The 22,782-nt window shown below is 54.7% G+C and overlaps 1 protein-coding gene across 1 annotated transcript; it reads right to left on the reverse strand.

The window, feature by feature from the left end:
- Window positions 1-1,615: 1,615 nt before the first annotated feature.
- Window positions 1,616-22,055, reverse strand: WFDC8 (WAP four-disulfide core domain 8). The gene is made up of 10 exons (XM_038750052.1): window positions 22,028-22,055; window positions 21,783-21,923; window positions 17,823-17,993; window positions 13,936-14,004; window positions 13,663-13,809; window positions 9,303-9,443; window positions 6,153-6,273; window positions 5,830-5,959; window positions 1,906-2,191; window positions 1,616-1,734 (listed from the first exon to the last, which is right to left on the reverse strand). The coding sequence occupies exons 1-10, from the start codon at window positions 22,053-22,055 to the stop codon at window positions 1,616-1,618; spliced, it is 1,353 nt and encodes a 450-aa protein (XP_038605980.1).
- Window positions 22,056-22,782: the final 727 nt, after the last annotated feature.

Below are 22,782 nucleotides of genomic sequence, written 5' to 3' on the forward strand. Positions count from 1 at the left end.
CCATCGCTTAAAACAGTGCTTTGCACATAGTAAGTGCTTAATAAATGCCATTATTATTATTATTATTATTAATAAATACCATATAAAAAAAGAAAAGGGAGTGAGGTCAGGGCTGGAGATGTAGTTTTGCTATTATTACTACTGCTATTCTGCTATTACTACTGCTGTAGAGAAGCGGCGTGGCTCAGTGGAAAGAGCCCGGGCTTTGGAGTCGGAGGTCATGGGTTCAAATCCTGACTCCACCAAATGCCAGCTGTGTGACTCCGGGCAAGTCACTTCACTTCTCTGTGCCTCAGTACCCTCATCTGTAAAATGGGGGTTAAGCTTGTGAGTCCCCTGTGGGACAACCTGATCACCCTGTATCCTCCCCAGCGCTTAGAACAGTGCTTTGCACATAGTAAGCGCTTAACAAATACCATTATTATTATTATTATTATTATTATTATTGCTACTACTTCCACTGTTACCGCTTCTAGGACCGCCGTGTGACCTTGGACAAGTCACTTCACTTCTCGGGGCCCGAGTTACCTCATCTGTAAAATGGGGATCGAGGCTTTGAGCCCCACGTGGGGCAAGGGACTGCGTCCAACCCCATTTGCTTGTATCCACCCCAGCGCTTAATACAGTGCCTTGCACATAGTAAGCGCCTAACAAATAATAATAATAATACAGTGCATGGCGCATAGTTAGTGCTTAATAAATACCACAATTATAAGAAGCGGCATGGCGAAGTGGTTAGAGCCCGGGCCTGGGAGTAAGAAGGTCATGAGTTCTAATCCCGGCTCGGCCACTCGGCTGCTGTGTGACCTTGGACAAGTCACTTTGCTTCTCTGGCCCTCAGTGACCTCACCTATAAAATGGGGATTGAGATTGTGAGCCCCACAGGGGGACAGGGGCTGTGTCCGACCCGTTTCGCCCCCCCCCAGTGCTTAGTACAGTGCCTAGCATGTAGTAAGTGCTTAATAAATACCATAATTTATTATGGGAAGCAGCGTGGCTCAGTGGAAAGAGCCCGGGCTTTGGAGTCAGGGGCCATGGGTTCAAATCCCGGCTCCGCCACTCGCCAGCTGTGTGGCTTTGGGCGAGTCGCTTCACTTCTCTGGGCCTCAGTTCCCTCATCCGGAAAATGGGGGTGAAGACCGTGAGCCCCTCGCGGGACAACCTGCTTACCTTGCATCTACCCCAGTGCTTTGCACCTAGTAAGCGCTTAGCAAATACCAACATTAGCATTATTATCGTAATTATCATCATTGTGTTGCCGGCTTGTACTTCCCAAGTGCTTCGTCCGGCGCTCTGCACACAGTGAGCGCTCAGTAAATACGATTGATTGCATCATCATCAATCGTATTTAGTGAGCGCTTACTGTGTGCAGAGCGCCGTACTAAGCGCTTGGGAAGTCCAAGTTGGCAACATATAGAGACCATCCCTACCCAACAGTGGGCTCGCAGTCTAAAAGATTGATTATCGCTATAACCACTACTACCGCTATCACTGCTACTATTGCTACTGCTTGAGCCCCTCTTCTGAGGCCCGGGACCACCCGCGCCACAGGGTTGTCTGGGTCGGGATGCTGAATACGAGGAAGAGTGGGGGGACCCCGGCGGGACTCGCGGGGCTACCGGGGGAGCGTGCTTTTCCGGGGGGGGGGGGTCTCTGCACGCTTCAGGGGTCCCGGGCAGCCCCCCGAAACACCGGGGCCTCCGGCCGGCGACGGGACGTCCCCAAACCCCTTCTCTGACAGCCGTCCGCCCACCAGCTGCCGGGGGGATCCGGCGGGCGCTTCCCAGGCGCTTAGTACAGTGCTCTGCACGTAGTAAGCGCTCAGTAAATACGACTGATGAAGAAGGAGCCCAGGCGGAAGCCGCAGGAACGCTTTTATTGCCAACCACCCCCGAGTGGCGGAACCATCGGCGGGGGCCGGGGCCCGGTCGGTCCATCGGAGCGAGGGGGTCCCCGTGGGCCGCGGTTTGGGGGTCTCACACCTCCTCCGGGCCCTTCCGGTCCCCGCGGCCCCTGTCCCGGCCCCGGGCCGCACACGCTGCCTGGCAGCTCTCCCGATCCACGAAGTTATTTGGGTTGCCCTTGCAGCCTCCGTAGAAGAACTCAGCGCACCGGCGGGCGACGGAGTCGTAGAAATAGCGGGGGATTTTGGCCTGGCAGGGCCCCTCGACGGGGGGCAGGAAGCACAGGTCTGCGGGGTGGGAAGGGGCGGCCGTGAGGGGTCCGCCGCCTGCCCCTCTGACCGTCCCCCCCCGGTCCCCCGGGCCTCAGTTTCCTCGCCGGTGAGACGGGCCTCGCCTCCCGCGGTCGCAGCCGGAGAGGTCGCGCCGGTCTCGGCTACGGGAGGGAGGGTCGGGCCGAGGCCTACCCCGCTCGGGCAGCGGCCGGCGAGCGGAAGGCCGGCCGCCGCGAGTCCAAATCAATCAATCGTATTTCTTGAGCGCTTCCGGTGTGCAGAGCACCGTACTAAGCGCTTGGAGCCAACTCCCGCCCCGCGCCGGGCAGCAGCGGGCCGGGAGAGAGGGGCCAGGGCGGAGACGCCGGTTGGCCGCGCGGGAGGCGGAGATGGTCAGCCGCTGCCAGATTTTTACCAAGACAGCTCTACGGATCCGCGGCCGGAAGAGCGGGACATCGTGGGAGAGATGGCTCGACGGCGTGGGACGAGACAAAAAGATGGACCCATTCTCCCCCCCGCTTAGGCCGCGGGCCCCGAGGAACCGCGTCTGACCCGTTATCTCGTGTCGACTCCGGCACCGAATCAACACCACTCTTAGCGTCACTTCTCCGGGCCTCAGTTTCCTCGTCCGTAAAACGGGGGTTAAGAGCGTGAGCCCCGTGCGGGACAGCCTGATTGGCTTGTAATATACCCCAGCGCTTAAAACAGTGCTTGGGCACATAGTACGCGCTTCACTAAGAAGCAGCGTGCCTTCAGGGGCACAATCCCGGGCTTGGGAGCCGGAGGCCGTGGGTTCGAATCCCGGCCCTGCCACCCGTCTGCTGTGTGACCCTGGGCAAGTCACTTACCTTCTCTGGGCCTCAGTGACCTCACCTGTCAAATGGGGATGAAGACGGCGAGCCCACCGTGGGAGAACCTGCTTACCTTGTATCTTCCCCAGCGCTTAGAACAGTGCTTGGCGCAAAGTAAGCGCTTAACAAGTACCATCGTTATTATTATTGTCGCCGATATTCATCATTGATTATTTATCACTGCTCTCCCTCCAGGTGGTCGCGCCTCCTCTCTCCGGTTGCCCCCCGCCCCACCCCATTCTCCGGGCCCTTTCCTCGGGCTCCTGCCCCATCCGTTAGATTGGCAACTTCCCGAGGGGAAAGAGTGAACTTTCCACATCCGTTGTCCTTTTCCAAGTGCTCTGCACAAAGTGGGCGCTTGATAGGCCCTACCGATCGACTGTCAGCTCCTTCCGGGCAGGGACTGTGTCTACACACGCGTTTGGACTCTCCCAGGTGCTTAGTACAGTGATCTGCACACCGTAGGCGCTCAACACGTAGTATGGACTGAGAGGCTCTTTGAGGGTAGAGCTCAGGGGTCCTTTCCCGAGCGCTCAGTACAGTGCTCGACACCCGGTAGGGGCTCCATTGATGATGGCATTTGTTAAGCGCTCACTATGTACAAAGCACTGTTCAAGCGCTGGGGGGATAATAATAATAATAATAGTAATAATGATGGCATTTGTTAAGCGCTTACTATGTGTGAAGCACTGTTCTAAGCGCTGGGGGATAATAATAATAGTAATAACGATGGCATTTGTTAAGCGCTTACTATGTGCGAAGCACTGTTCTAAGCGCTGGGGGGATAATAATAATAGTAATAATGATGGCATTTGTTAAGCGCTTACTATGTGCGAAGCACTGTTCTAAGCGCTGGGGGGATAATGATAATAGTAATAATGATGGCATTTGTTAAGCGCTCACTATGTTCGAAGCACTGCTCTAAGCGCTGGGGGGATAATAATAATAATAATAGTAATAATGATGGCATTTGTTAAGCACTTACTATGTGCGAAGCACTGTTCTAAGCGCTGGGGGGATAATAATAATAGTAATAATGATGGCATTTGTTAAGGGCTTACTATGTGCGAAGCACTGTTCTAAGCGCTGGGGGGATAATAATAATAATAGTAATAATGATGGCATTTGTAAGCGCTTACTATGTGCGAAGCACCGTTCTAAGCGCTGGGGGGGATAATAATAATAGTAATAATGATGGCATTTGCTAAGCGCTTATTATGTGCGAAGCACTGTTCTAAGCGCTGGGGGGATGATAATAATAGTAATAATGATGGCATTTGTTAAGCGCTTACTATGTGCGAAGCACTGTTCTAAGCGCTGGGGGGATAATAATAATAGTAATAATGATGGCATTTGTTAAGTGCTCACTATGTGCGAAGCACTGTTCTAAGCGCTGGGGGGGATAATAATAATAGTAATAATGATGGCATTTGTTAAGGGCTTACTATGTGCGAAGCACTGTTCTAAGCGCTGGGGGGGATAATAATAATAGTAATAATGATGGCATTTGTTAAGCGCTTACTATGTGCGAAGCACTGTTCTAAGCGCTGAGGGGATAATAATGATGATGGCATTTGTTAAGCGCTTACTATGTGCGAAGCACTGTTCTAAGCGCTGAGGGGATAATAATAATAGTAATAATGATGGCATTTGTTAAGCGCTAACTATGTGCAAAGCACTGTTCTAAGCGCTGGGGGGGATAATAATAATAGTAATAATGATGGCATTTGTTAAGGGCTTACTATGTGCGAAGCACTGTTCTAAGCGCTGGGGGGGATAATAATAATAGTAATAATGATGGCATTTGTTAAGCGCTTACTATGTGCGAAGCACTGTTCTAAGCGCTGAGGGGATAATAATGATGATGGCATTTGTTAAGCGCTTACTATGTGCGAAGCACTGTTCTAAGCGCTGAGGGGATAATAATAATAGTAATAATGATGGCATTTGTTAAGCGCTTACTATGTGCAAAGCACTGTTCTAAGCGCCGGGGGGATAATAATAAAAATAGTAATAATGATGGCATTTGTTAAGCGCTTACTATGTGCAAAGCACTGTTCTAAGCGTTGGGGGGGATAATAATAGTAATAATGATGGCATTTGTTAAGCGCTTACTATGTGCAAAGCACTGTTCTAAGCGCTGGGGGGATAATAATAAAAATAGTAATAATGATGGCATTTGTTAAGCACTTACTATGTGTGAAGCACTGTTCTAAGCGCTGGGGTAATAATAATAGTAATAATGATGGCATTTGTTAAGGGCTTACTATGTGCGAAGCACTGTTCTAAGCATTAGGGGGGATAATAATAATAATAGTGATAATGATGGTATTTGTTAAGCGCTCACTATGTTCGAAGCACTGTTCTAAGCGCTGGGAGAGTAATAATAGTAATAATGATGGCATTTGTTAAGGGCTTACTATGTGCGAAGCACTGTTCTAAGCGCTGGGGGGATAATAATAATAATAGTAATAATGATGGCATTTGTAAGCGCTTACTATGTGCGAAGCACTGTTCTAAGCGCTGGGGGGATACAAGGCGACCGGGTCGTCCCACGTGGGGCTCACGGTCCTCATCCCCATTTTGCAGCTGAGGCCGCCGAGGCTCCGGGGAGTTACGCGACCTGCCCCAGGTCACGCGACGGCCGTGTGGCACTTAGTCCAGTGCCCTGCACATAGCAAGCGCTCCATAAACACGCCTGATGATGTGGCGGAGCCGGGATCCGAACCCATGACCTCTGGCTTTGGGAGCCACGCCGGTCCTCTTCCCTCCTCTCCGCCCCGGGACCCCCGGCCCGCTCACCCAGCTTCCGACACACGTGCCGGCACTCGGCCTCGCTGGGGAAGTTATTCCGGTTCCCTCGGCAGCCGCCGTAGATGAACCTCTCGCAGCGCGTGGTGGCCACGTTGAAGAAGAAGCGAGGCATCCAGGCCTTGCAGGGCCCCGTGACGAAGGGCAGGGTGCAGAATTTGGGGAGCCGAGGGGTCGGGCCCCCTGCCCGGGCCCGGGACGGGATGGCGGGCCGGGGCGGGAGGGCTCTGGAAAGGGGGGAAGGCCCCGGGGGGTGGGCCGGGGGCATGGCGGGCCCCATGTGGGGCCAGGGCCGGCCCGCCGGCTCCACGCACTTGAGGCCGCAGCGGTGGTAGCAGCATCTCTTCAGGTCCAGGCAGTCGTCGTCGCTCCGGCACTGGTCCGGCTCCGGGCGGACGCAGCGGATGGCCTCCGGCGGGCAGCGGCCGGGGCGACCTGAGGAGAGGACGGGTCCGGCCTCGAGGCCTGCGACCGGCCGACGGGGAGGCCCCGACTCCTCGCCCTCGGGGAGGGCGGGGGCCAGAAGGACTCCCCAGGCCGGGCTCGGGCCCGGCGTTCCCGGGATACGATGCCCTCTGGGATCCTGGGGTGGGGAAAATGCGGCTCTCCTTCTCCAGCCCAGCCCGCACCCTCCGCTCCTCCACCGCTAATCTCCTCACCGTACCTCGTTCTCGCCCGTCCCGCCGTCGACCCCCGGCCCGCCTCATCCCCCGGGCCCGGAATGCCCCCGATCCCTCTTCCTCCCTTCAAGGCCCTGCTGAGAGCTCACCTCCTCCAGGAGGCCTTCCCAGACTGAGCCCCTTCCTTCCTCTCCCCCTCGTCCCCCTCTCCATCCCCCCCCATCTTACCTCCTTCCCTTCCCCACAGCACCTGTATATATGTAGTTTGTACATATTTATTACTCTATTTCTTTCACTTGTACCTATCTATTCTATTTATTTTATTTTGTTAGTATGTTTGGTTCTGTTCTCTGTCTCCCCCTTTTAGACTGTGAGCCCACTGTTGGGTAGGGACTGTCTCTACGTGATGCCAATTTGTACTTCCCAAGCGCTTAGTACAGTGCTCTGCACATAGTAAGCGCTCAATAAATACGATTGATTGATTGATTGATTGGGAGCCCGCTGTTGGGTAGGGACTGTCTCTAGATGTTGCCAACTTGGACTTCCCAAGCGCTTAGTCCAGTGCTCTGCACACAGCAAGCGCTCAATAAATACGATTGATGATGATGATGCAGCTGCGACGACGGAGCGTCGCCTTAGCGAAGGCACATCTCCTCCAAGCAGGCCATCCCGGAGAAGCAGCGTGCCTCGGGAGCAGGAGCCCGAGCTTGGGAGTCGGAGGGCATGGGTTCGAATCCCGGCTCCGCCACTCGTCAGCTGGGTGGCTTTGGGCGAGTCACCTAACTTCTCTGGGCCTCAGTGACCTCATCTGGAAAATGGGGCCTAAGACGGTGAACCCCACGTGGGACAACCTGATAACCTGGTGTCTGCCCCAGCGCTTAGAACAGTGTCTATATGTATACAGAACACCTGTATATATGTATATATGTTTGTACGTATTTATTACTCTATTTTATTTGTACATATTTATTCTATTTATTTTATTTTGTTAATATGTTTCATTTTGTTGTCTGTCTCCCCCTTCTAGACTGTGAGCCCGCTGTTGGGTAGGGACCGTCTCTAGATGTTGCCAACTTGGACTTCCCAAGCGCTTAGTCCAGTGCTCTGCACACAGTAGGCGCTCAATAAATACAATTGAATGAATGAATGAATGAATGAATGAATGGACAGTGCTTGGCACCTAGTAAGCGCTTAAAAAACAATGCCATTATTATTAATTTATTTGGTTGATGATGTACAGCTAGCTTTAATTCTATTTGTTCTGACGACTTGACACCCGTCCACGTGTTTGGTTTTGTCGTCCGTCTCCCCCTTCTAGACTGTGAGCCCGCTGTTGGGTAGGGACCGTCTCTATAAGTGGCCGACTTGTACTTCCCAAGCGCTTAGTACAGCGCTCCGCACACAGTAAGCGCTCAATAAATACGACTGAAGGAATGAATGGACAGTGCTTGGCACCTAGTAAGTGCTTAAAAAACAATTCTATTATTATTAATTTATTTGGTTGATGATGTGCCTCTAGCTTTAATTCTATTTGTTCTGACGACTTGACACCCGTCCACGTGTTTGGTTTTGTCGTCCGTCTCCCCCTTCTAGACTGTGAGCCCGCTGTTGGGTAGGGACCGTCTCTATAAAGTTGCCGACTTGTACTTCCCAAGCACTTAGTACAGCGCTCCGCACACGGTAAGCGCTCAATAAATACGATTGAATGAATGAATGAATGAATGAATGAATGGACAGTGCTTGGCACCTAGTAAGCGCTTAAAAAACAATGCCATTATTATTAATTTATTTAGTTGATGATGTACAGCTAGCTTTAATTCTATTTGTTCTGACGACTTGACACCCGTCCACGTGCTTGGTTTTGTCGTCCGTCTCCCCCTTCTAGACTGTGAGCCCGCTGTTGGGTAGGGACCGTCTCTATAAGTGGCCGACTTGTACTTCCCAAGCGCTTAGTCCAGTGCTCCGCACACAGTAAGCGCTCAATAAATACGACTGAAGGAATGAATGGACAGTGCTTGGCACCTAGTAAGCGCTTAAAAAACAATGCCATTATTATTAATTTATTTGGTTGATGATGTACAGCTACCATTAATTCTATTTGTTCTGACGACTTGACACCCGTCCACGTGTTTGGTTTTGTCGTCCGTCTCCCCCTTCTAGACTGTGAGCCCATTGTTGGGTAGGGACCGTCTCTATAAAGTTGCCGACTTGTACTTCCCAAGCGCTTAGTCCAGCGCTCCGCACACAGTAAGCGCTCAATAAATACGATTGAATGAATGAATGAATGAATGGACAGTGCTTGGCACCTAGTAAGTGCTTAAAAAACAATGCCATTATTATTAATTTATTTGGTTGATGATGTGCCTCTAGCTTTAATTCTATTTGTTCTGACGACTTGACACCCGTCCACGTGTTTGGTTTTGTCGTCCGTCTCCCCCTTCTAGACTGTTAGCCCGCTGTTGGGTAGGGACCGTCTCTATATGTTGCCGACTTGTACTTCCCAAGCGCTTAGTACAGCGCTCCGCACACTGTAAGCGCTCAATACAACTGAATGAATTAATAAGCCCTCCTTTCTTCTTCCCCCACTCCCTTCTGCCCTGACTTGCTCCCTTTATTCTCTCCCGCTCCCAGCCCCACGCCACTTAAATCCAAACCGGTCGTTTATTTCTAGACCGTAAGCCCGCCGTGGGCAGGAAGTGTACCCGTCCACCGTCACGCTGCACGTTCCCGGGCTCGACCGTAAGCTCCTCGGGGGCGGGGATAACGTCTAACAACTCCACCGGCCTCTCCCCAGCGCTTAGGACAGCGTGAGCACTCCGCCACCAGCCCCGGCCGAGGGGTTACCTAGGACGGGCACCGTGCAACGAAGGTGGCAGGCGTAGTAGCAGCATTTCTGGCGGAGCGGGCAGTGGCTGTCGCTGAAACAGAGGGGACGGCCAGGCTGGGGGCAGCTTCGGGTGTCCAGCGGGCAGACCCCGGGCTTGTCTGCCAAAAAGCGATCGGGGACGGGGGGCCGCGCGGAGCGGGGTCAGGATTATTACCGGCGACGATAACGATAAACCATAATTTTGCAAAGTGGCCCCGACGATAAAGCGTCATTTTGCAAGGTGGCCCCGCGTCAGAAAAACCAGGGGTGGTGGGAAGGATAGGCCATGTGCCTAATCCCAGCTCTGCCCCCCTCCTGCTGCGTGACCTTGGGTAGGTCACTTCCCTAGGCCTCAGTTCCCTCAGCTGCAAAATTACCTGGTCTCCCTCCGACTTATACTGGGAGTCTCCTGCGGGATCTGATGACCTCCCACCCACCCCAGACTCAGCACAGTGCTTGGCACATAGTAAGGTCTTCTCAAATACTATTATTATTATTATTACGAGTCTCCTGCGGGATCTGATGACCTCCCACCCACCCCAGACTCTGCACAGTGCTTGGCACATAGTAACGTCTTCTCAAATACTATTATTATTATTATTACAAGTCTCATGGGGGACCTGATGACCTCCTACCGACCCCAGATTCAGCACAGTGCTTGGCACATAGTAAGGTCTTCTCAAATACTATTATTATTATTATAATTACAAGTCTCCAGCAGGATCTGATGACCTCCTACCCACCCCAGACTCTGCACAGTGCTTGGCACATAATAAGGTCTTCTCAAATACTATTATTATTATTATTATTATGAGTCTCCTGCGAGACCTGATGACCTCCTACCCACCCCAGACTCAGCACAGTGCTTGGCACATAGTAAGGTCTTCTTAAATACTATTATTATTATTATTACTATTACTAGTCTCCAGCGGGACCTGATGACCTCCTACCCACCCCAGACTCAGCACAGTGCTTGGCACATAGTAAGGTCTTCTCAAATACTGTTATTATTATTATTATTATTATGAGTCTCCAGCGGGATCTGATGACCTCCCACCCGCCGCAGACTCAGCACAGTGCTTGGCACATAGTAAGGTCTTCTCAAATACTATCATTATTATTATTATTATTATTACGAGTCTCATGGGGGACCTGATGACCTCCTACCCACCCCAGACTCAGCACAGTGCTTGGCACATAGTAAGGTCTTCTCAAATACTATTATTGTAGTATTTATAGTATAGTTTAGTAGTATATGGTATATATGTATACTATATATATCTATACTATAGATAGTATAGATATATATAGTATAGTATATAGTATATACTATACTATATATATGTCTATACTATCTATATATCTATACTATCTATAGTATAGGTATATATAGTATAGTATATAGTATATATAGCATATAGTATATATAGTATATAGCATATATAGTATATATATAGTATAGTATATAGTATAGTATACTATATAGTATACAGTAGTATGTAGTATATAGTATAGGCCCTACTGAGAGCTCACCTCCTCCAGGAGGCCTTCCCAGACTGAGCCCCTTCCCTCCTCTCCCCCTCGTCCCCCACTCCATCCCTCCCATCTTACCTCCTTCCCTTCCCCACAGCACGTGGATATATGTATATATGTTTGTACATATTTATTACTCTATTTATTTATTTATTTTACTACATATCTACTCTATTTATTTTATTGTGTTAGTATGTTTGGTTTTGTTCTCTGTCTCCCCCTTTTAGACTGTGAGCCCACTGTTGGGCAGGGACTGTCTCTATATGTTGCCAACTTGCACTTCCCAAGCGCTTAGTACAGTGCTCTGCACACAGTAAGTGCTCAATAAATACGATTGATTGATTGATTGATTGATATTATTATTATTACGAGTCTCCTGCGAGACCTGATGACCTCCCACCCACCCCAGCCTCAGCACAGTGCTTGGCACATAGTAAGGTCTTCTCAAATACTATTATTATTATTATTATTATTATTACGAGTCTCCTGCGAGACCTGATGACCTCCTACCCACCCCAGAATCAGCACAGTGCTTGGCACATAGTAAGATCATCTCAAATACGATTTTCATTATTATTGTGATTATTATTGGCAAGCATTGAAAAGCAGCGAGGTTTAGTGGAAAGAGCCCGGGCTTTAGGAGTCAGAGGACGTGGGTTCTAATCCCGGCTCCTCCGCCGCTTGTCTGCCGTGTGACCTCGGGCAAGTCACTTAACTTCTCTGTGCCTCAGCTACCTCATCTGTAAAATGGGGATTAAGAATACGAGCCCCGCGGGGGACAACCTGATTACTCTGTATCTACCCCAGCGCCTAGAACAGTGCCTGGCACATAGTAAGCGCTTAACAAATACCATTATTATTATTCCCCCCCTTCTAGACCGTGAGCCCGTTGTTGGGCAGGGATTGCGGCTACTTGTTGCTGAATTGCAGCGTGGCTCAGTGGAAAGAGCCCGGGCTTTGGAGTCAGAGGTCACGGGTTCAAATCCCGGCTCCGCCAATTGTCAGCTGTGTGACTTTGGGCGAGTCACTTCACTTCTCTGGGCCTCAGTCACCTCATCTGTAAAATGGGGATTAAGACTGTGAGCTCCCCGTGGGACAACCTGATCACCTTGTGACCTCCCCAGTGCTTAGAACAGTGCTTTGCACCTAGTAAGCACTTAATAAATGCCATTATTATTATTATTATTTGTAATCATAATGATGGCATTTGTTAAGCACTTACTAGGTGCAAAGAACTGTTCTAATTGTACTTTCCAAGTGCTTAGTACAGTGCTCTGCACACAGTAAGCCCTCAATAAATATGATTGAATGAATGAATAATAATAACAATAATAATGATGGCATTTATTAAGCGCTAACTGGGTGGAAAGCAATGTTCTAAGCACTGGGGAGGTTACAAGGTGATCAGGTCATCCCACGGGGGGCTCACAGTTTTAATCCCCATTTTCCAGATGAGGTAACTGAGGCCCAGAGAAGTGAAGTGACTTGCCCGGAGTCACACGGCTGACAATTGGCAGAGCCGGGATTTGAACCCACGACCTCTGCCTCCAAAGCCCGGCCTCTTTCCACTGAGCCACGACAACCTGATTACCTTGTATCTACCCCAGCGCTTAGAACATAGTAAGCGCTTAACAAATACCATTATCATTATGACTACTACTACTAATAATAATAATAATGATGGTATTTATTAAGCGCTTACTATGTGCAAAGCCCCGTTCTAAGCGCTGGGGAGGTTACAAGGTGATCAGGTTGTCCCACGGGTCATCCCCATTTTACAGATCAGGAAACGGAGGCCCAGAGAAGTGAAGTGACTTGCCCAGAGTCACACAGCTGACAATTGGCAGAGCCGGGGTTTGAACCCACGACCTCTGCCTCCAAAGCCCGGGCTCTTTCCACTGAGCCACGACAACCTGATTACCTTGTATCTACCCCAGCGCTTAGAACATAGTAAGCGCTTAACAAATACCATTATCATTATGACTACTACTACTAATAATAATAATAATGATGGTATTTATTAAGCGCTTACTATGTGCAAAGCCCCGTTCTAAGCGCTGGGGAGGTTACAAGGTGATCAGGTTGTCCCACGGGTCATCCCCATTTTACAGATCAGGAAACGGAGGCCCAGAGAAGTGAAGTGACTTGCCCAGAGTCACACAGCTGACAATTGGCAGAGCCGGGATTTGAACCCACGACCTCTGCCTCCAAAGCCCGGGCTCTTTCCACTGAGCCACGACAACCTGATTACCTTGTATCTACCCCAGCGCTTAGAACATAGTAAGCGCTTAACAAATACCATTATCATTATTACTACTACTACTACTAATAATAATAATGATGGTATTTATTAAGCGCTTACTATGTGCAAAGCCCCGTTCTAAGCGCTGGGGAGGTTACAAGGTGATCAGGCCGTCCCACGGGGGGGCGCTCACAGCTTTAATCCCCATTTTCCAGAGGAGGGAACCGAGGCCCAGAGAAGTGAAGTGACTCGCCCAGAGCCACACAGCTGACAACTGGCAGACGACCGGGACCTCTGCCTCCAAAGCCCGTGCTCTTTCCACTGAGCCGCGACAGCCTGATTACCTTGGGTCTACCCCAGCGCTTAGAACATAGTAAGCGCTTAACAAACACCATTACTATTATCATTACTACTACTAATAACAGCAGGGGAGGCGCGTAGGGCAGAGCAAGAGAAGAACAGGGGCAGAGGGCCGTGGGCTGGGGTCTAAGCCGGGGAAGAAGAGACGGGAGGAGGCAGAGGAGGAACCCAGGCGCCTTCCCGGAGGAGGGGCGATCACTCACTGAACACCGGGAACTTGCAGACGAGGCCACAGCCATTGCTGCAGCACTTCGTGCTGCCCTTGCAGTCGTGGTCGGAGCGGCACTGCAGTCCACAGTTCCCAGTGGTCCCCAACGGCGCCTCCGGGCAGGCCCCGGGCTTACCTGTAGCTGAGATACTGTTTGGCCGACCCATTCCCCTGCCCCCAGGTCCACCCCCGCCCATGGGGGGGTCCAGCTGGGCCGGCCCCCAGTCCCCCTACCCCAAAGGGCGGGGGTGCCGGGCCCATCACGTACCGAAGACGCGGGGACCCGGAATCGAGACTGGCACCTTCTGCATCTTGGCGGGCTCCAGGGGGTCATCTTCTGCAGGACAGCCCGGGGGGGGGGGAGCTGGGGTCAATCTGGGGGGGCCCCTCGAAGGGACCGGGCCAAGGGAGGGGCCGGATGGGATTCATTCACTCAACCGTACCTAGCGAGCGCTTACACAGTGCAGGGCACTGTACTAAGCGCTTGGGAGAGCTCACCTCCTCCAAGAGGCCTTCCCAGACTGAGCCCCCTTTTTCCTCTCCTCCTCCCCATCCCCCCCGCCTCCCCACAGCCCCTGTATATATGTTTGGACAGATTTACTGCTCTATTGTACATATTTACTATTCTATTTATTTTATTAACCAATCAATCAATCAATCGTATTTATTGAGCGCTTACTATGTGCAGAGCACTGTACTAAGCGCTTAATAATGGCATTTATTAAGCGCTTACTATGTGCAAAGCACTGTTCCAGCTGCTGGGGAGGTTACAAGTGAGCGGGTTGTCCCACGGGGGGCTCACAATCTTAATCCCCATTTTACAGATGAGGTAACTGAGGCACAGAGAAGTGAAGTGATTTGCCCAAAGTCACACAGCTGATAATTGGCAGAGCCGGGATTCGAACCCATGACCTCTGACTCCAAAGCCCATGCTCTTTCCACTGAGCCAGTGCTTATTAACGTGCATATAGCTATAATTCTATTTATTCTGACAGTATTCGCACCGGTCCGCATGTTTTGTTTTGTTGTCCGTCTCCCCCTTCTAGGCTGTGAGCCCGCTGTTGGGTAGGGACCGTCTGTATATGATGATGATGATGTTTGTTAAGCGCTTACTATGTGCAAAGCGCTGTTCTAAGCGCTGGGGAGGTGACAAGGTGATCAGGTTGGCCCGGGGGGGCTCGCAGTTTTAATCCCTGTTTTACAGAAGAGTTAACTGAGGCACAGAGAAGTGAAGAGACTTGCCCAAAGTCACACAGCTGACAGTTGGCGGAGCCGGGATTCGAACCCATGAACTCTGACTCCAAAGCCCAGGCTCTCTCCACTGGGCCACGCCGTTCCCAAGCGCTTAGTACAGCGCTCTGCACACGGTAAGCGCTCAATAAATACGACTGAATGAACGAGAGTGCAATAGAACAATGAACGGACACATTCCCCGCCCACAACGAGCTTACAGTCTAGAGGGGGAGACGGCCACCGATATAACTAAATAAATTGCCAGTGTTGCCAATTTGTACTTCCCAAGCGCTTAGTACAGTGCTCTGCACATAGTAAGCGCTCAATAAATATTGATTGATTGATTGGATTGTAACACGAGCGATGGAGGGGAAGACGTGTACATAAGCGGCGAGGGGCTGGGAAGGGCGATGAATAAACGGGGCAAATCGGGGCGACGCGGAAGGGTGTGGGAGAAGAGGAAAGGGGGATTTAATCAGGGAAGGCCTCTCGGAGGAGGAGGCGGCCTTCAACAAGGCTTTGAAAGCGGGGAGAGTCAGTGTCGGTCATTTGGTTTTGGTCTCTGTCTCCCCCTTTTTAGACTGTGAGCCCGCTGTTGGGTAGGGACTGTCTCTCGATGTTGTCAATTTGGACTTCCCAAGCGCTTAGTACAGTGCTCTGCACATAGTAAGCGCTCAATAAATACGATTGATGATGATGATGATGATGATTTGAGGAGGGAGGGCTTTCCAGGCCAGAGGGAGGATGAGGCTGAGATGGAGGTACAGTGAGAAAGTGGGCATCAGAGGAGCGAACCGGGCGGACTGGGCCGTAGACGGAGAGGAGCGAGGTGAGAGGAGGCGAGGGAGGTGGACGGCTTTAAAGCCAAAGGTGAGGAGTTTTAATTTGATGCGGAGGTGGATAATAATAATACTAATAATAATGGTACTTGTTAAGCGCTTACTACTACTAATAATAACGGCATTTATTAAGCGCTTCCTACGTGCAAGGCACTGTTCTAAGCGCTGGGGAGGTTACAAGGTGATCTTACCTCCTTCCCTTCGCCACAGCACCTGTATATATGTATATATGTTTGTACATATTTATTCCTCTATTTATTTATTTATTTATTTTACCCGTACCTATCTATTCTATTTATTTTATTTTGTTAGTAGGTTTGGTTTTGTTCTCTGTCTCCCCCTTCTAGACTGCGAGCCCACTGTCGGGTAGGGACTGTCTCTAGATGTTGCCAACTCGTACTTCCCAAGCGCTTAGTACAGTGCTCTGCACACAGTAAGCGCTCAATAAATACGATTGATTGATTGATCAGGTTGTCCCACAGGGGGCTCACAGTCTTAATCCTCATTTTTCAGATGAGGTAACTGAGGCACAGAGAAGTGAAGTGACTTGCCCGAAGTCACACAGCTGACAATCGGCAGAGCCGGGATTTGAACCCATGACCTCGGACTCCAAAGCCCGGGCTCTTTCCACTGAGCCACGCCGCTCCTCTATGGGATGGATGGGAAACCAATGGAGACTCCTGAGGAGCGGGGAGACCCGTCCTGGACGTTTTTGCGGCAAAATGATTCGGGCGGGAGGGCGAGGTATGGATCAGAGAGGGGAGAGACAGGAGGCTAGGAAGGTCGGCGAGGAGGCCAATACAGTCATCAAGGCGGGACAGGATGAGTGATTAATAATAATGATGGCATTTGTTAATAATAATAATAATAATAATGGCATTTATTAAGCGCTTACTATGTGCAAAGCACTGTTCTAAGCGCTGGGGAGGTTACAAGGTGATCAGGCTGTCCCACGGGGGGCTCACAGTCTTAATCCCCATTTTCCAGATGAGGTCACTGAGCCGCAGAGAAGTGAAGTGACTTGCCCAAGGTCACACAGCCGACAAGGCCACGTAACTTCTCTGTGCCTCAGTGACCTCATCTGTAAAACGGGGCTGAAGACTGTGAGCCCCACGTGGGACAACCTGATTACCGTGTGCCTACCCCAGCGCTTAGAACAGCGCTTGGCACATAGTGAGTGCTTAACAAATACCATCATTCTCATTATTTAGTATTATCCTGTGGTGAAAATCCTCAGAATTAGGAGAGAGAGCCATCTGGCTCAGCGGGTTTCTGAACGTGGTGATCTTTTAGACCGTGAGCCCACTGTTGGGCAGGGACTGTCTCTATATGTTGCCGATTTGTGCTTCCCAAGCGCTCAGTCCAGTGCTCTGCACACAGTAAGCGCTCAATAAATACGATTGATGATGATGATGATGATGAATTGGCGGAGCTGGGATTTGAACCCGTGACCTCCGACTCCAAATCCCGTGCTCTTTCCAGTGGGCCACGCTGCTTCTCATAGTTAAGCATACATACATACATATGTATACATACATACATACATACATATTTATTACTCTATTTATTTATTTATTTTACTTGTACATTTCTATCCTACTTATTTTATTTTGTTGGTATGTTTGGTTCTGTTCTCTGTCTCCCCCTTTTAGACTGTGAGCCCACTGTTGGGTAGGGACTGTCTCTATGTGATGCCAATTTGTACTTCCCAAGCGCTTAGTACAGTGCTCTGCACATAGTAAGCGCTCAATAAATATGATTGATTGATTGATTAAGCGCTTACTATGTGCGAAGCCCTGTTTTCTAAGCGCTGGGCACTGTTCTAGGCGCTGGACGTTGCCGATGGTGCCAATTTGTACTTCCCAAGCCTTAGTACAGCGCTCTGCACATAGCAAGCGCTCAATAAATATTGATTGATTGATTGATTGGATTGTAACATGAGCGATGGAGAGGAAGGGGAGGATTTTAGCCCCCCCAGACTGACAACCTCTTCGCCCAGACCCCCCCGGACAACCAGCCCGTCCCTCCTCCGGCCCCCACGGACCCCCCTCTCCTCCGGCCAGGCCCCGGGGGAGCCCCTCACCCGGCTTCCTGCTGCAGGCCCACAGACAGGCCTCTCTGGTCTCGAAGTTGTTGCCGTTCCCGTGGCAGCCGCCGAAGATGAAGCGCTCGCACCTCTGGGATGCGGGGTTGTAGAAGAAGCGCAGGACGAAGGCCAAACAGGGCCCCGGCCAGCGGGGCAGCAGGCACACTCCTTGGGGGGGAACCCAGCCCATGGGGACCACAGCGGGCGGGGGGTCAGGGCAGGGGCAACGGCAGGGGGCGCTCTACCGACCTCTACCGACTGCCAGCAGGGGGCGCCACGCCGCGCTCAGGCACGTGGCAGCAGGGGGCGCCGCACCGCATCTGCCCCGGGACAGCAGGGGGCGCTAAACCGCGCTCAGACACGTGGCAGCAGGGGGCGCTAAACCGCGCTCAGCCGCTCTTGCAGCAGGGGGCGCTAAACCGCGCTCAGACACGTGGCAGCAGGGGGCGCCGCACCGCGCTCAGACACGTGGCAGCAGGGGGAGCTATGCCGCGCTCAGACACGTGGCAGCAGGGGGCGCCACACTGCGCTCAGACACGTGGCAGCAGGGGGCGCCGCACCACGCTCAGACACGTAGCAGCAGGGGGCGCCACACCGCGCTCAGCCCCTTTTGCAGCAGGGGGCGCTATGCTGCGCTCAGCCACTTGGCAGTAGGGGGCGCCACACCGCGCTCAGCCACGTGGCAGCAGAGGGCGCCACACCGCACTCAGACACGTGGCAGCAGGGGGCGCCATGCCGCGCTCAGCCACTTTTGCAGCAGGGGGCGCCACACCTCATCTGCCCCGTGACAGCAGGGGACGCCACACCGCGCTCAGACACTTTTGCAACAGAGGGCGCTATGCCGCACTCAGCCACTTGGCAGCAGGGGGCGCCACACCGTGCTCAGCCACTTGGCAGCAGGGGGCGCCACACCGTGCTCAGCCACTTGGCAGCAGGGGGCGCTATGCCGTGCTCAGCCACTTGGCAGCAGGGGGCACCACACCGCGCTCAGCCACTTGGCAGCAGGGGGCGCCATACCGTGCTCAGACACGTGGCAGTAAGGGGGCGCCACACCGCGCTCAGCCACTTTTGCAGCAGGGGGCGCTACGCCCCACTCGGCCATTTGGCAGCAGGGGGCGCTACGCCCCACTCGGCCATTTGGCAGCAGGGGGCGCCACACCGCATCTGCCCCGTGACAGCAGGGGGCGCCACACCGCGCTCAGACACGTGGCAGCAGGGGGCGCCACGCCACGCTCAGCCACTTTTGCAGCAGGGGGCGCCACACCGCATCTACCCCGTGACAGCAGGGGGCGCCACACCGCACCTGCCCCGTGACAGCAGGGGGCGCCACACCGCGCTCAACCACTTTTGCAGCAGCGGGCGCTGTGCCGCGCTCAGCCACTTGGCAGCAGGGGGCGCCAGAGGGCGCTCAGCCACTTTTGCAGCAGGGGGCGCCACACCGCATCTGCCCCGTGACAGCAGGGGGCGCTATACCGCGCTAAACCACGTGGCAGCCACGTGGCAGCAGGGGGCGCCACACCGCGCTCGGCCCCTTGGCAGGGAGCGCTACACCGGGCTCAGCCCTTTGACAGCAGGGGGCGCCACAGCAGGCTGAGCCCCGGGTTAAAAAGGCGGGGGATATCAGGGCCGAGGTCAGCAATGGGTCAAGGCCCTCCCTCCACCCCGCTCTCTCTCCATCATCAATCGTATTTACTGAGCGCTTACTGTGTGCAGAGCACTGTACTAAGCGCTTGGGAGAGCACAAGTCGGTAACATATAGAGACAGTCCCTACCCAGCAGTGGGCTTACAGTCTAAAAGGGGGCTCCAGCCCCCCGGGGTTCTCTCCTCCTCTACATTCCTCACCTTCTGCCTCCCCGGATACCTGCCCCCGTCCTCCCCTTCCTCACCCCCTTCCCCACTTCCGTGGCTCGGTGGAAAGAGCCCGGGCTTTGGAGTCAGCGGTCGTGGGTTCCAATCCCAGCCCCGCCAATTGTCAGCTGTGTGACTTTGGGCGAGTCACTTCACTTCTCTGGGCCTCTCATCTGTGGGGATGAAGGCTGGGAGCCCCACGTGGGGCAACCTGATCACCTTGGAACCTCCCCAGCGCTTAGAACAGTGCTTTGCACATAGTAAGCGCTTAATAAATACCAAAATTATGATTATTCCCCACCCCCTGTCCTCCCTCTCCCACCCCATCCCCCTGTCACCGGCCCCCATCTTCTCCCCCCTCCCAGTCCCCTCTGCAGCCCCCCTGGCGCCCCCTGACAACCCAGCATGACTCAGTGGAAATAGCCCGGGCTTGGGACTCGGAGGTCATGGGTTCGAATCCCGCCTCCGCCACATGCCTGCTGTGTGGCCTTGGGCACCTCACTTCACTTCTCTGAGCCTGTTCCCTCATCTGTAAAATGGGGATGAAGATGGTGAGCCCCACGTGGGGCAACCTGATCACCTTGGATTCCCCCAGCGCTTAGAACAGTGCTTTGCACATAGTAAGCGCTTAACAAATGCAAAAAAAAAAACACCCTGGCGACCCCCGGCGGGCAGTCCCTGGTGGTGCAGTGTCCCCCCCCACACCCGAGCGCCCCCTGGCGGTGTCCCCCCGGCAGTGCGGTCTCCCCCTCCCGCGGTGTCCCCGCCCGGTGGAGCGCTCTGGCGCCCCCTGGCGGTGCGCTCTGGCGCCCCCTGGCGGCGTCCCCCCGAGGGTGCGGTCTCCCCCAGCGGCGGTGCGGTCCGGTGCCCCCTGGCGGTGTCCCCCAGGAGGTGCGCTCTGGCGCCCCCTGGCGGCGTCCCCCCGAGGGTGCGGTCTCCCCCCGGGGGTGTCCCCCCGTCCCCGGCGGTGCGCTCTGGCACCCCCTGGCGGTGTTCCCCCGGCGGTGCGCTCTGGCGCCCCCTGGCGGCGTCCCCCCGAGGGTGCGGTCTCCCCCCTGGGGGTGCCCCCCCTCCCGGCGGTGCGCTCTGGCGCCCCCTGGCGGTGCCCCCCAACCCGCGGCGGTGCGGTCTGGTGCCCCCTGGCGGTGTCCCCCAGGCAGTGCGCTCTGGCGCCGTCCCACCGAGGGTGCGGTCTCCCCCGTGGGGGTGTCCCCCCCTCCCCGGCGGTGCGCTCTGGCACCCCCTGGTGGTGTCCCCCCGGCGGTGCGCTCTGGCGCCCCCTGGCGGCGTCCCCCCGAGGGCGCGGTCTCCCCCCTGGGGGTGTCACCCCCCCCCCCGGCGGTGCGCTCTGGCACCCCCTGGCGGTGTCACACACACAAACCCCCCCCCGGTGGTGCGCTCTGGCACCCCCTGACGGTGTCCCACCGGCGGTGCGCTCTGGCACCCCCTGGCGGTGTCCCCCCGGCGGTGCGCTCTGGCGCCCCCTGGCGGCGTCCCCCCGGCGGTGCGCTCTGGCGCCCCCTGGCGGCGTCCCCCCGAGGGTGCGGTCTCCCCCCTGGGGGTGCCCCCCCACCTCCCGGCGGTGCGCTCTGGCACCTCCTGGCGGTGTCCCCCGGGCGGTGCGGCCTCCCCCCGGCGGTGCGTTCTGGCGCCCCCTGGCGGTGTCCCCCTGGCGGTGCGGCGTCCCCCCTGGCGGTGCGCTCTGGTACCCCCTGGTGGTGTCCCCCCGGCGGTGCGCTCTGGCGCCCCCTGGCGGTGTCCCCCCGGCGGTGCGCTCTGGCGCCCCCTGGCGGCGTCCCCCCGGCGGTGCGCTCTGGCGCCCCCTGTTGGCGTCCCCCGGGCGGTGCGGCCTCCCCCCTGGCGGTGCGCTCTGGCGCCCCCTGGCGGCGTCCCCGGGGCGGTGCGGCCTCCCCCCGGCGGTGCGCTCTGGCGCCCCCTGGCGGCGTCCCCCCCGGCGGTGCGGCCTCCCCCGGCGCCCCCTGGCGGCGTCCCGCCATCCCCGTCCACCCACCGCCGCCGGCCCTGCCGTCCGCGGGCGCCCGGTGTGTTTGTGTGTGTGTGTGTGTGCCCGGTGTGTGCCCGGTGTGTGTGTGCCCGGTGTGTCTCACCCCAGACGGGGCTCTGGCACCTCCGTCCGCAGCCGTTGCTGCAGCACTTCCTCTTGGCGGGGCAGTCGAGGTCGGCCTGGCAGCTGGTGAGGCAGGGGCCCCGCACGCGGCCGGGCAGAGCCGGGCAGGCCCCGGGCTTCTCTGCAACAACGACAAGGGGGGTGGGGGGGGGCCGCACCCCCCCCCGGACCCTGGCACCCTCACGCACCCACCCCCGGGGGACCCCACCCCCCACCGAGGGGCACGGCAGGAGGAGGAGGACGCTGATGGCATGTGATAAGCGCCTACCATGTGCCAAGCACCGCTCTAAGAGCTGGGGAGGTTACAAGGCGATCAAGTGGGCCCACGGGGGCCTCACAGTTTCCATCCCCATTTTACAGATGATGATGCTGATGATGGCATTTGTTAAGCGCTTACTATGTGCCAAGCACCGCTCTAAGAGCTGGGGAGGTTACAAGGCGATCGAGTGGGCCCACGGGGGGCTCACAGTCTCCGTCCCCATTTTCCAGATGATGCTGCTGATGGCATTTGGTAAGCGCTTACTATGTGCCAAGCACCGCTCTAAGAGCTGGGGAGGTTACAAGGCGATCAAGTGGGTCCACAGGGGGCTCACAGTTACAGATGATGATGCTGATGGCATTTGGTAAGCGCTTACTATGTGCCAAGCACCGCTCTAAGAGCTGGGGAGGTTACAAGGCGATCAAGTGGGCCCATGGTGGGCTCACAGTCTCCATCCCCATTTTCCAGATGATGCTGCTGATGGCATTTGTTAAGCGCTTACCATGTGCCAAGCACCGTCCTAAAAGCTGGGGAGCTTACAAGGCGATCAAGTGGGCCCGCGGGGGGCTCCCAGTCTCCATCCCCATTTTCCAGATGAGGGAACTGGGGCCCAGAGAAGCCAAGTGACCCGCCCAAAGTCACCCAGCTGACAAGTGGAGGAGCCGGCATTTGAACCCGTGCCCTCTGACTCCAAAGCCCGGGCTCTTTCCACTGAGCCCCG

The sequence above is a fragment of the Tachyglossus aculeatus genome, chromosome 8, assembly GCF_015852505.1.
Source record: "Tachyglossus aculeatus isolate mTacAcu1 chromosome 8, mTacAcu1.pri, whole genome shotgun sequence".
Classification (NCBI taxonomy): Eukaryota; Metazoa; Chordata; class Mammalia; order Monotremata; family Tachyglossidae; genus Tachyglossus; species Tachyglossus aculeatus.